Here is a 14,617-nt window from a genome sequence, read left to right as displayed (position 1 = left end):
CAAACAATGTGATAGTGAAACCAAGCCCGTCAACCTTTTAGTCTTTCATTCATTTTTTTTTTACACATTACTTTGTCATTTGTTTCCTGATGCCCAATTTTCTCCTTCTTGTGGAAAACACTGTACTGTAAAATTGGTTATAATGAATAGGCTACTTGTGCCTATTAGCAGCTATTTGGTGCCCCCTAGTGTTACTGCGGTGGAAGTAACACTGGAAAAATGCCAATATGAACCACACTGTATTGTTCACTAGATAGAATACTCCTGTGTCTGGGGGATGCTGAAGAAATATCTCAACAAAACTACGGGTTTATCTGAATATTACTGTCAGGAAATACGATAGGTTGCTAATAGTCAATCATTTCACGCCAAATTCCCAGTGGAATATGACCAAATTAAGAAGCTATTTGTTATTTGTTGTAAAAGCTATTGACACAATTGGAATATGGAATCATTGCTGTGATTATGTGTGGCTGAGTGCTGTATCGCTTTAATTTACAGGTCCTTCAATTCTATACCAATTTCCTTGATATGTTGAAGTGTCATTTGCAGGTATGTAACAGTCCATTTTTAGGACATTTTACAGACAGGTGGTGCAATTTGTTACAAATTACAAGAAAAAACAGAAAAAAGTGGTTTAGTTGGTTAAAGCTATCTCAATATGTTAGGCTGGTTGTTAATTTGCAAAATATTCTTAATAAATTAGACTTTGACAATAATACACATTAGCATGTTAGATTTTTTTCTTGAACATGCATTTCCCGTATACTACTAAATGACATAACTCTTTCAAAGAAAGGTCCTAGGAATTAACAGATACACAGCTGCTTCTTTTAGGAAAAAAAATATCCTGGAAATTAGTAGGAAAGTAAGGGATCCGTAAAAGAAAGTGTTAATGAGATGGTTGATAGACGCTCACTCATTATAGAGTTTTTAAGAAACAACCTAATGTTCTAATATATCGCTTTACACACAAACTACATGCAGAAAACTACATTTTTTTCTCACAGTCCACTTGCACTGCTGTCTAACTGAAAATAAAGGAATATGAGGATGATAGGGAGCGCAGAAAAACAGAAACATCCAGTGGGAGTCAGGCAAGCGGGAAATGAAGCATTCCACAATGAGTTGTTCAGTGTTAGGTGGGAAGAGTGCTTTTGTTATATACAAAGTAAATAGTAAAAAAAAAAAGATAGTACACCTACGCTTGTTAATGTTGTTTTTTTTTGGGGGGGGGGGGGGGGGGGGGAGGGAGGTTATGAACAGTGGAAAATAATCTGTACCCAAAATGGGAGACCCTCAATTATAATTTTTTCAAATGCAAGTTCAGTTCTCAAACGTTAACTTCAGTGTTAACTCAGCTGTTCCATGTTCATAGAGAATATGTTATTAGTAACACTTTTTTGGGGTTTGATTTTACCACAACACCATCACCAACACTCTCTGACACAATATCAACAAAACTGAACATTATAAAGATCACAAAGAAAAGATTTATTGCAGGACTATTATTTAATTGCATGAGATTAATCAGATGATCTTAATAAACTGGCAACTCAGAGCATATTCGATGAAGAGTTCAGATGTGAGAATGGCTAGCTATCCACTATTTTAACCTTTATATGGTAATAGGTGTTGGGATGTTTTGTTTGTTTGTTTGTTTTCATTTTTTTATGATTCACCTAACACACATATGGCACATGGCAAGTCTGCATCTCTATCATGGTTCAGACGACAGGGGAGTGATGAGTCAAATAAAATGAAATACCCAGAAAATAGAAGCTACTAACACTAACATGTTTTATTGGACTGTTAAATGATTGCTGATGATTGTAAATGATTGTAAATCTTTAAGATGATAACTAACAATTACAAGTTGATAATGAAAACCCCATTTATTTATTAAAGATGAGATGTTGTGCACTTTGACTGTTTTTGCTGGAGGCTCTTGACTATTGACAGGAGAAGACATTAAGTGAGCTCTGAACAGCAGGAAAAAAAAAAAAAACAATTTTAACTTCTAAAACTTGCCAATATTAAATATCAAATGAAAATGCATCAATGTGAAACAGAAAAGCTCTCAGGGATCATTATGCAAGCAATCAGAATAACCAGTTCCACCTAAAACCACAAATCTAGTGCTTCTACAGTTTAAAGGAAAAGCACATTCTCATCACGGTGTATTTTAGACCCAAAGTTTTATGTACACAGTGTGAAGACAATATAAACAACTAGATTTTAACACAGAGTCCCTTTACATTACAGGGCCAAAAGATGAGGTCATAATGCAGGACCCACCATAGCTGATATTGTACTTTAATGGTGCACATTTCAGGGATGAAATTCGCAATTAATCAAATTATCTATAAACAATTCACAGTGAAACTGGAGCTTATAGGGAACTTGGCAGTCTGTAGCACTGGGATGGTTGCCTGCTTTGGCCTGTTGGCAATCCAGAGCTGTTTTTTTTGTTTTGTTTTTTGTAGGGATGCACCGATCTGATACACCAGATCTGTATTGGCACCAATATTCACCTTGTTAAGTGGGTTATCAGCCATATGTGACTGATCAACATCAAATACAGTTTCCTTGGCAAAAAATTGCCAAGTTTTTACAAATTTATTTAAGAATATCTGTCAAGTGAGCACAAACTAAACAAATGTAACTAGGTGTTAGGTCATAATTTACTTAATTAAAATTAAATGTTGATGCAGTGCCCCTCTACAAAACAGGGCAACAAAATAAAGTAATAATGCAGGACTCGCCTTAGTTGATATAGCACTTAAGTTGTGCAAATTCCCTATCAAATTTACAATTAATTAATTTGCCAAGATCAAAGTGACTTTCAGTAAACCTGGATGGAGGCACCTGGAAGTCCTGAGTCAGTTGCCCATTTTTCTTGGTTGGTAATGAAGCCTTGATTAAATTAAGTGTTTCTACTGTATCATTAACTGACTCAAATAGCAACACAATCCCCTGGCATGGTGTGTTACATCAACACTACTTTTGTTATTATTATTAATTGCAAACTGCACATACACTATGAACATTTGCACACTCCCAGTCAATATTTTGTACATTTAATTTCATTGTCTCTGATTTGAATTTTAAACCTGTAGCAGCTCTTCTCACTTAGAATATATTTTACACATTTTTTATTGTAAATTATTATTTTAAAAAAAACCCTTGTTCTATGTTATTTAGGATTACTTGATGCACCACAACACCAAGGCAAATTCCTAGTATGTGCAAACCTAGTTGGCAATAAACCTGGTTGTGATTCTGATTCTCATGAGGAGGAGCAAATATATCTGTGCAGGCCTCTATTTGATTGCATAATGATATACAGAGAGGCCTCATTTGGGAAGCCCCCTTGGCTATAAACAATATATCATGCAATCCTATTTTAAGAATGCAGCCTAAATAAACATCCGTGTTCAGTGTTCTCAATCTGACACAGTCTTTACAACAAAAAGATCAGAAAGGCGGGGTTACTGTATTGCACTATACTGCATTAATACTCACGTTAACGTGGCCACATGTTTTCAGTGTGTTTACATCAGTGTAGCTCACAGGGCCATCTGAAGTGTCCAGTGCGGCTCTCTCACACCTCTGCAGCCTTCTTCTGTCTCCTCTCACGACCCGTCCGCTGCACCCACAATTCCCCGCGCCAGGACAAGATGGAAGAAAGCAGCGACCGCCGGAGAACAATGTTTTGGCAATAAAAAAAAACCCAAAAGCGGCGACTACGAAGGGATTATAGGCACGTTTGAAACCAACTGCGGTCATGTGTAGGTGAGTGGGAGACAAAATGAGCTTTTATTCGATGCAAAGGTTGTGTTTTTTGTCGAGATATACGCGGCGGAGTTGTGTGTCTGGGCGCAAACGGGGGAGATGCGGTGAAAGCCAGCATCATTGTTTCTGTTGCATGGGCCGTAATGCGGGTTTTCAGTCGGGGGCTAGCAGCTAACTAGCTAGCTCATGGCAGCTTGATTGTTATGAACACAGCTGCCTCACAAAGCTCGCAGTTTTTATTTAGCTCAAGTCCACATTTACCGCGGCCGTCGAGGAGTGTTTCGCTAGATTAATGTACCGGTAAGCATTATCCGCTTGTAATTACAGCTAAAGTTAGCTATCAATAAATAGCGCCAGCGTCGCTCGCAGCCAGACAGATTTGATTTCACGGGCGTCATCAAAGCGTTGGGAACCGGAGAATGGAGCAATCCGTGCTGCTGACCTTGTTTTAAAGCAAACTTGCTGTTTAATTTCACCTTCTCGACTGTTATTATTATCCACCAGACACTGGTTCATGTTATTTGATGTTGAGAGGTAACCCCCCCGCCCGTCCCTCCTCATATTAAAAGCGTTTCAAGAGTCACCATATGCGTTAATAGCATCCAAACAAGGATCCTGTTTCAGCGTTAGCTAGCCTGATAGCACCACTATGTAACAGCCTAAAACGGCACGTTACTTTGCTTATATCGGATCGGAATTTAATGTATTTACTTTAAATGCGGTTTATTTCAGACCATATCGCTTTGAATGTTGGTGCAACTTTATTTGAATGGGCGATTTTGGTTTGTAGGGCGTCGTAGCCGATTGTTTTGATTGAGGACCTCAAGATGCGTTGATTGTGTCTCATTGTGGCTAGCTAACTATGCTAACTAGCTGGCTAACTATTATGCATCACAAAAGCTCATCCGCTTTCTGGTGAACTGAGTGTCGCGTAGCCAAATGGTCGGCTGGTCTAGATTAAACAATAAATCCTCACTCCATTTGTTTTCTGTGCTTGTTTCGACAAACCTCCCCGCTTACTCACCCAGCTGCCTAAAACGAGTGAAATGTCCAGCTGGATTTGACCTAAATATCGTTTGTTTTAGGCAAGTGTACTGAACCGACTAATTTGCCAGTATTGCGACCAATGCCGCCAGCTTTTGCGTTCATGTTGGGTTATTAGCCGTATAAAGATGGCAAGTGGTGTTGTCCAGCTTGCATCAAAGTGCTAAAACAATAGAGATGTCTGTCTACAAGCTATTAATCTACTGCACAGATTTTGGCTACAGTCCAAGTCACATGTGGAACAATACGAGATGTGGATGAAATATTTCAGAGGCAACCTTTGATGTTTTTTTGGCCCCCTTGAAGTCACAGAAACGTGGTTTTTTTATTGAGTGCTGTTTTTAACTTTAGAGCCACTTAATAAAACCCTCATTCAACATAGATCACAGATGTTATTCATCCTTAATGCATGTCTCTCTAAAGCTTTTTATCCAGATTTTTAAACTTAACAATACATAGTCATTGATATAAAAAATATTGTTTATAAATTCATATTGACTGCATTAATTCATCTTATATTAAAACTATGTTTGATGGATGGTGTAGACAAAACCGCGTACTTTCACATTCAAGCTTAGATGGCTGTCCTCACTAGTCGCATTGATTGTTGTAGTGTTTAAGCTTTGGCAGATTACTGAAGTAAGCTGTGATGATATAACTTAAATAAAGACTTGGAATGACCAGTAATTGTCTTGATTTTGTCAGTAATGTTTACAGTATATCGAGTGTTTCCATATTATCCCTCCTTCTAATGTTAAAGTTAAAGATACATAACCAACAATATAAACAGTATTTATTCATTTCGCTGTTCAGTTTTTCAATATGCACACAGTTGTATTTCACAAAGTTGCAGCCAAGCGAGGGATTTATTTTAATTTAGATTTTTGTCATGGCAAATATTTTCTCAGTATAAATTAAGTGTATTTTAAGGCTTCCAGCTACTGTACACAGTGCTTCCGTTAGGTAAAGCCCAATAAATCCAATTAAGTAATTAATGGGCCACTGAGAGGAAATTCAAAAGAACATTGTACTGTACACAGTACACACAGTGAGGGCTTTGTAGCTGACTAAATTTACTTAACTGCTAAGACTTGTCAGAGATAAGATGCTATAAAGACAGTATGCCAATTATGTTGGATTGCAACTTATTTCTTCATGTCTGTAATTATCTATATTTAACATGACATTTTCTGTCTGTCCTTTTTTTCAGGATATTCTTCTCCTGCATTCCTCTTTAGATTTATTGCCCTCCTTCTCCCCTGCACACAGCAAAACCACCACCATGAGTATTATTCAAGACAAATTAGGCAATGAGTTTTTGCGCAACGGTGGCATGGACCCCAATTTTGCACCAGGTATGCTTATGTTCAGCCACCTGCCGCCAGTCACCAGCTTTACACGGCTGGCCTCCCAGTCTGTTATGGGCGAGCTTCCCCAGGAGATGATCCTGAAGAAAGAACGTGACTCGCCCCCAGAACACCAGGGCACAACTGCTGCGAACACTGGGGGCTTCCTCCACAGCATGGGCATTAAGCAGGAGCGGCTAAGCGAGCTGGATTACCGAATGCCCCTCTATGGCGGAGGTGGAGGAGTAGGGGTGAACTGTGCTGGAGGGGGCGCGGGGAAGAGTGGCACTGACATGCCGGACATGTCTTTCGGCAACCACCACCAAAATCACCAGAACATGCTCCTGCATGATCTCAGCCTCAGCAACGTCCGTTCCCTTGGTGAACCGGTGAGTTGGGGTTGTGGTTCTGAATATTGTTTCAAGTGATATATTGTTCCCGTTTTGTTGAACCTCACATATTCCTTTGTCTTTGTGCGTAGTTTTCCCCCTTACCGCATTGACAGGAATTGTAATGTACAAACTTTTATTTAAGTCACCTTCTACTCTGCCTTTGTCTGCCATCTATAGACTGTGGTATATTTAATTTGTTGTTTGTCTTCAGATGTCTGGAAGATCGGGTAAAGAGCCAAAAGAGTCCTCAGGTAGAAGAGGGCGTAGGAGCAATGGAGATGGACAGGGAGGCAAAGCCAGAAGGAAACGCAACGATGCTGCAAAGGTTAATCATAAGTTTCCTCATATCCATCATTATATCAGAAAATTATCTCTAACTTTGGGCTGATGTGTTGTTTTGATGAAAAATATCTCATGCCTTTTGTGCCCACAGCCCTTGAATTAAGTTTGAACAATGCTATCATGTGGACAAGTCAACAGAATTTCAGCGTTTTTTGTAGGACCAGCTCCAACTACTTGTACTCATTGTTTTGTTCTTATAGGCCATGATGTTGGATGCAGATGGAGCCTGCCTGTCCCCCAACTCAAAACCACATATCTGTGAGCACTGTAATGCTGCCTTCCGCAGCTCCTACCACTTGCGCCGACATGTGCTCATACACACAGGTGAGAGACTTTCACTGCTTGTTTGTGCTTTACCTTTTCCTAAAGACTGTCAGTATTTTCTCAAAATTAAGTTTGAATACAGTTCAGGTCAAACAGTTTGTCACTGGCTTCAATCTTTGACATAACCATTGATCAAGCTCAGTAAGCTCCTTACTTATCTGCGATGAGAGGTTGAGAAGCAGTTTTAGATCCACATGTCAACTACTCCCATTTATCAGACGCACCATTGTTCACTTTGTGATCAGAGCTTGTATGCTGACAAAAATGTAAAATGCACACAAGACATGTAAGATCAGAAACAGCAGATATAGCTAAAGAAGGCACTATCTGCTTCCTTTCTCTACTGTACATCACAGAAGTTTGTGTAAGACAGTTTGATAAAATATACAGCCCAAGGCTACGTTACCAAGGCTTGAGAAAGGAAATGTAAAACATGATTTACCATTAATGAACATAACACTTCTCAGAACAAAATACATTTCAGACATTGAATAGCTGCACTCTTCACTACACTTACTAATCTCTCCTTCACCACGAGTGCTTGAGACCTTATTTAAAAACCAGACAATCTCTAATGCCAGAAATGACTCAATGATTACTCATGTGTTTCTGGATGTCTTAGTCATTCTCTTTGCTGGGAACTCATCACTAGACTCTTTGAACTTGAACTCATGAATGATTTAAAGGAAAACAACCTGGGTTTCTTTAAGTCATTTCCCTGGTTTGGTCCTTATTTCTTCCATAACTTTATCTGACAGAAAGTCTTGTAATCTTGTTTATAATCACTAAAGCTGTAATTTATTAATTGTATGTATATCAGTCAGTCAGAACCCTCAAATATTGGTGTATCACAATTTAGACATGGGAGATACGCTGTGCTGGTGTTAAATATTTTTCTGTAAGTGGGCCCTGTCCTCAGGGGTTAAAGTTCACAGGCACCATGCATGATTTTCAATCATATAGCAGTTTTAAATTCATATAATGCTTAATTCAATACATTATACACATTTCCTCCTGGACAATTTTTCAGTCTTACAAATCTCTTCTTGCTTTAATTCCTGTGTCTTGTTCTAAATACACAGTTCACATTTGCTTTAACATCTCTGTTAATAAATTGTGAGTGTGAAGAGTAGACTGCTCAGTATGTCAGTCATAGGTCATACTTTGCTTTGTATTCAGTGGACCAGGTGTGATAAAACACCACAGGTTCATTGTTATTGTTACCATATGGTGAACACAATTACATGATAGGATGAGTGATAATTAATGTGGTGAGCGGATGGTTGTATATTCTTGATCGCACAGGTGAGAGGCCTTTCCGGTGCAGTCAGTGTAACATGAGCTTCATTCAGAAGTACCTGCTCCAGCGGCATGAGAAGATCCACAGCGGTGAGTTTCTGTGCTTAGGATGTTTAGAGTATCTTTTCACAAACATGGCAACTGGAATTGGAAAATGATAAAACTGAGAATATCACTCACAAAATATATGCCTTGATTAAATTTTTGGGTGGGATATTAAGTATTGTTCATATTATTGTTTTTGAATATTGAACGATGAATGTTTTTGAAATTCCAGGCAGCAGATTTTTATTTCCTCCAAATTGGATGTGGAGTTTACTGTAGTGTTTTGGAATGAATGCTTTCACTTTTCATCAGTATCAGTTTATGGATAGAATTTTGTCAGAGTGACACAAGTCCTAACATTATCACCACTGTCTTTTGCAGGGGAGAAACCTTTTAGCTGTGACCAGTGTAACATGCGCTTTATCCAGAAGTACCATATGGAGCGGCACAAAAGGACACACAGCGGCGAGAAGCCATATCGCTGCGATACATGCCAACAAGTAGGCAACATGTAGTCTTTTTTACTAAGTATCTTACCAGGCATTTGCCCTTATTTTTATGTATTTTTCCTCTTAGATTTTTTCTTCTAATGCTTTGATGGTGTCATTCTGTACTTTACTCGTTTAAATCCCTTTATAGAGCTCTGTCCCAATACAGTAAATTTTTTGTAATTAAAATGAAAAAATAGAGAATTTCAGTCAACTGCTCACATTTCAGTGTGGAAACTAATCTTGTGTTTCTCTCCTTTTTTGCCCACTTTTAGTTTTTCTCAAGAACAGACCGGTTACTGAAGCACAAACGGACTTGTGGAGAAGCCATAAAGAAGGGCCTGGACCCAAACATGCTGGAGCTCAGCGAAGCAGAGCTAGGCCAGGGCAGCTATTCACTCACTCAGGGAAACTCTACCACCTCCGGACGCAAGAGGGCCAAGTCCAAAAATGGTGAGGGCGGTGAGCGCAAGAGGAAGAAGAATGCCTCAGCATCAGTGGCAGCAGCCTCGTCCTCTGGGGGAATGGCCCGTGACCTGGGCCTGCAGGACTTCAGCATGGAGCATCCCTCAGGCTCTGGCCCCACCATGCAGGGACGTACTCCCAAATTGGTCTTTAAAAAAGCTGGCCGCAAGGGCCTGGACAAGGGCCTTCTCTCTCTGGAAGACAGTGCTGACGGACAAAAACTGTTGGGCCAGAAAGCTGGCTCCATGGATCATGTGGAAAGTTCTGGCCTTGACAACATGGGTCTACTCCAGGTAGCTGGGGGCAACAAGCAGGGGCCCACCACCAGCAGCAACTACGATGATGCAATGCAGTTTGTGAAAAAGCGGCGCTACCTCCATGCAGTTAACAATGACTATGGAGCCAGCTCACTGCACATGGCATCCCAGGGAAGTAGTGTAATCCAGGGCTCCCTGGGGCCCGAACCCACGCTGGCAATGCTGGACTCCTCGCCTTTGGAACTCAAGCACGACAAGTCTGGCATTCCAGATGAAGTACTGCAAAGCCTGCTGGACCATTATAGCCATAAGCCAGAGGGGACACACCATCATGATGTGACTTTTGACCTGTCAGACCACCCACACCATGTGGACCTCCAGCCAGCAGCCCCTGTTACCCCTGAGTTGGAGGACGATTCACCCAATGGTGGTGATAAGACAGCTGTGATGAGCGAGTACTCAAAGTTCCTCCTGCAGGCCCTGGAGCGCACCAGCCATAGTGGACCCTTCCCCAGCCTTGGTCCAACAGGGCCTTTCCCACTCCTGTCCAGCAGCTCCAGTCCCACAGGGCCCCTGTTCTCTGACAAACACGGGTACACCACATCTCCACTGGATTGTGGCTACCCGCCTGCTGTCTCCTCCCCGCTGCCCATCGCCGCCCCTTCGTCGACTTCCTCATCGTCCTCCTCCAAATCCCACTATGGCATGCTCGTCGGCTCCCCCTCCCAGGCAGGCTACCACCTCACCTTGGAATCTACTAGCCACCAGCAGCTGACTCCATCTCAGGAACTGACCGAGCAGTTGGAGAAGCAGCACTCCCCCGGAGCCTTCAACCTACCTCCCCAGGACCTGACTGCCTCGGCAGAAGGCCCCAAGGGGCAGCAGCCCAAGGCTGGAGGGAGCACTGCGCCCACCAACGGTTCCAGCTACCCAGACCTGTCCCCACTGAACCCCCCTAAAGAACCCACGTACCAGATCGAGAACTTCGCCCAGGCCTTTGGCTCCCAGTTCAAGTCAGGGCGCCGGACCCCTCTGAGCTATGGCAGTGATCCTGGGGCAGAGGTCGACCACCGAATACGGACTCCAGTGTCAGAATTCTCAGGGTATACCAGTTTGTTAGCTGACGTCAGTGAGCCAGTGAGTACAGGATCAAAAACCCCGACAAGCCAAAGTTTCAGATAAGGGTCAAACGAGGTGAATCCAGTAGGGGGCTGTTCTGTTACTGTCCATACAGTCCCTATACCCATCCTAATTTTGTTCTTGTAGCAAAGTTTTGTTTTTTAAACACTGCCATTAAATGTTAATACAAAATGACCAGGGAGGGTCTTCCATGGCCTCAAATGCAATTTTTTTAAATATTCTCATTTTTATTATGTATTTAGTCGCTTAATTTTTGTTTAAAAGTAGTGATTTTGATATGAACGTAAACCGTAGATTTAAATGTAATTTAAAACATTTAGAGGGTAGCTATAAACTTGCTTGATTTTTTTTTTTTTTTTTTTTTCTTCTTCTGAACCCTTGTGTTTTACCAATCATCATACCATTGTAAAGTAATAATGAATAATGTTGATAATTTCAATAATAACATTTGTGGCAGGGAAAGGCCCAGAATTCAAATGGCAAAAAAGTATATATTGTCTGTTACAAGAAACGTATTAACTCAGGAAATAGGCAAAATTGTGTAATAAGACTTTGTATTATGAGATGCAATTAGCACAGTTTTTACAGGTGTACTTTGAAACTACAAAGCTTTGATTTTGTTTTTGTGTTTTTTTTTTTTGTTTTTTTTTTAACTTGTCAGAACAACAAATTACAATACATGATGTTTGGTTTCTACTGCGTGTAGCTTTGTCGAGATTATGGTACTGTTGCGTCAACGTGAAGACATCCACATTTCTTTAAAGAGCCACATGTGTACACGAGGTAGTATGAACTGTAGTGGAGTTTAGCCCATGGTGCGCACACAGCATGTTTTGAAGAGAAGAGGATGTTTGAACATACCTGACTGTTGTTTTTGCAGGAATACAGTGTCAGTTGATGGAGCCTGTCTAACAATGCACTCCTCTGTTTGAGCCCTCCAGTGGCCATTAGGAAAGACACACAGCTTCGACAAAATTCTACTCAAACATAACTGCGTATTGCAGTCATTGCTGTCTCAGAATGCAACGGACACCAATCCTTGATCTTTTCATCATGCTGTTCATCATTTTTTTTAAAAAACAAGTCACCACTTTTCAACTCCACTCCTTGCTGTTCCTTTTTTTTTGTCAATGGAATCAAACAAGCACTTTTTTAAACAAATCATCATTGGAAACAACAACAACAACAACAACAACCCATTCAATTTGCATATGTGATAAGTGATTATTATGCTAATGATTATTAATTTTAAGAGGAGAAAACTGTGAACGGGGGTTGGGAGGGAGGGAGGGAGGGAGGGAGGGTTGAGTGGGAGGGAGGGGAGGGGAGGGAAGGGAGGGTTGGATTATTGTTTAATGGGGTTTGATAGGGATTGACTAGGCATGACCATGGGCATTTAAATGTATTTTGTTGCTTTTTCTTAAGGGTAGAAGAGACTGGGGGGGGCGGGGGGGATTTTTTTTCTTTTTTTTTTTTTTCTTACGGTTTGTCGGGTGATGTTGTAAAAAGATGATTTGCCATAATTTTGTTATACAATATTTTGAGAGTACCTCTTTGTATTTAAGTGTTTTGAGAGACGGGCTGACATGCTGGAACCCTTATATCTTTAAACCCACGGGTATGTTTGATGCATACCTGAACCCTTTTATTTATTCTCCACTAGCCACAACAAAACTCAGTAGCAGATATTTTTCGGCAAGTAATCACCGGACCTACACCCCTACTCCCATCCCCTCTGGTTTTTTTAATTATTTTTTTAACCCCCACCATTTTAGCAATTGCAAGGAACTGCATCAGTAATACAGCTAAGAAACAGAAAAGTTAAGTTATACAAACTTCCCCCTCCCCAAAATGCAGCCCTGCACTCACAAGAATAAACAATGGCCTTCTTTGTCTTCCGTGGCTAAAGCCATTCTATCCCGGCAGCCAGGGTTGATATTTAATTTAGTTGATTTCCTGTGAGCCGTACCCCCCCTTTCCTTTTCCTATGTCTGTGAGCTCCACAGCCAAGAGACTTTGAAGCTGCTCAGATCACAGGGAACAAAGACTGACTGACCAGCCACTTCACTCCAAACACACACTATGCTTTTAAAGGAGAGAAAAAGAGTGGGTGAGAGATGGAGAGAAAAAAGAAAAAAAGACAATAAGATTGACCTAAATATACCTCATATCACTAAAGCGTAAGAAAGCAGGGACACGCGTTTCATGTATGTAGTGGAAATATTTGTAGTATAGGTTCGACATATTGTATAATCATTTAACACTGCCTGTGTTTACAGTTATAGAGCAAGTGACTCGTCAAAATGCAAATGTCTTTTTTTTTTTTTTTTTTCTGTAAAAACATCCACGCCAAGCAGTGTTGCATTCTAGATGCCTCATAGAACATTCATTTTTCTCATGTTATATCCCTTATTTTTGTTACTTGCCATAATGTGTTTTGATATGATCTCTAGAAGGATATTGTTTACAAAAATGTACAAAAACACTAAAAATGTGTGTTCTCAATTTTTTTTGAGTTTTTCTCCAGTATGCATGATAAAGACATTTTTGTATGGCTTTTTTTTCTGTCACCTCAATACCAAATTTTGTAGCAGAAGCCTCCCCATTCCTTTGTCTTATTTGTTCTAGACCCCCTTGTGATATGATTTCCCAGGCTATACCTGTTATTGAGATGATGAACGGATTAGAGAAGCCAATAAAAACTTTTTGTTACAAAAAAGTACATGGTGTGTGATTGTCTCTCAAAAGCACTAAAAATCTGAGATTCCCCAATACTAAAATATACTTCTCTAGGTCTGATATTGGCGTAACCTAATATTTAAGCATTCAATCTGCTACATTACCCAGAAATAAATTCAGTTTGCATTTTTGGCCAAAATTACTGATATGTAGTTGAATAAAATCTATTCTAAGTTATAGTTAATATCAGCTATGTTTAATGTCCTGGTAAAGCTAACAGCAGCACACAAAAAGACACCAGTGTGTAGGATTTAGTGGCATCTAGCGGTGAGGTTGCAGGTTGCAACAAACTTAATACCCCCCACTCCCCTTTCATGTATAATACATCCATGTTTCAAGCGTGTAGGAGAACCTACAGTGATGGCAAAAAACACAAAAGGCCCTCTTTACCGACAGTGTTTGATTTGTCTGTTCTGGGCTACTGTAGCAACATGGTGGACTCCATTGAAGAGGACCTGCTCCCTATGTAGATAGGCTCATTCTAAGGTAACTAAAACACAACGATTCTTACTTTCAGGTGATAATACACTGATTAAAACATACTTGTGAACATTACACACTGCACTTTTAACATATAAGAAAAATGAAATATGAAGAGAATAATGGATCACAAAACACAAGACAAAAAGGATCATATGGGTTGACAAAATAATAAATAGCAATAAATATACCGTATCTAACATGAACAGAATATTAAAATGCTTGAATACAAACATTTATATGTTCTCACATTAGCAAACTAAATGTGCTGTCGGTCCATATCTGCTACTATTTTAATGTTTTTGTGGGCAAACTGGTAATGGACCAGTTGTTTCCATGACTGCATCGCTTCACGTAACCGGGCGTTACAAGTGACCGATAACAAACATATGCCACTAATTAAAACGATTTTTCAGACGCAGTTTTTGCACGTGTGAGACAACCGGACATCACCACAGACT

At 40.2% G+C, this 14,617-nt stretch overlaps 1 protein-coding gene across 2 annotated transcripts; it reads left to right on the top strand.

The window, feature by feature from the left end:
* The first annotated feature begins 3,682 nt into the window (after positions 1-3,682).
* znf281b (zinc finger protein 281b) lies at positions 3,683-12,206 on the top strand. Of its 2 annotated transcripts, none has more exons than XM_044338024.1 (7): positions 3,683-3,795; positions 6,050-6,574; positions 6,789-6,902; positions 7,120-7,243; positions 8,549-8,632; positions 8,969-9,087; positions 9,351-12,206. In XM_044338024.1, the coding sequence occupies exons 2-7, from the start codon at positions 6,122-6,124 to the stop codon at positions 10,977-10,979; spliced, it is 2,523 nt and encodes an 840-aa protein (XP_044193959.1). In that variant the 5' UTR covers positions 3,683-3,795; positions 6,050-6,121; the 3' UTR covers positions 10,980-12,206. The 2 variants fall into 2 exon arrangements, with proteins under 2 accessions (XP_044193959.1, XP_044193958.1); XM_044338023.1 differs by having other exon boundaries at positions 8,540-8,632.
* Positions 12,207-14,617: the final 2,411 nt, after the last annotated feature.

Source organism: Thunnus albacares, chromosome 20 (assembly GCF_914725855.1).
Source record: "Thunnus albacares chromosome 20, fThuAlb1.1, whole genome shotgun sequence".
NCBI lineage: Eukaryota > Metazoa > Chordata > Actinopteri > Scombriformes > Scombridae > Thunnus > Thunnus albacares.
This window is presented reverse-complemented; position numbering and strand designations above follow the sequence as displayed.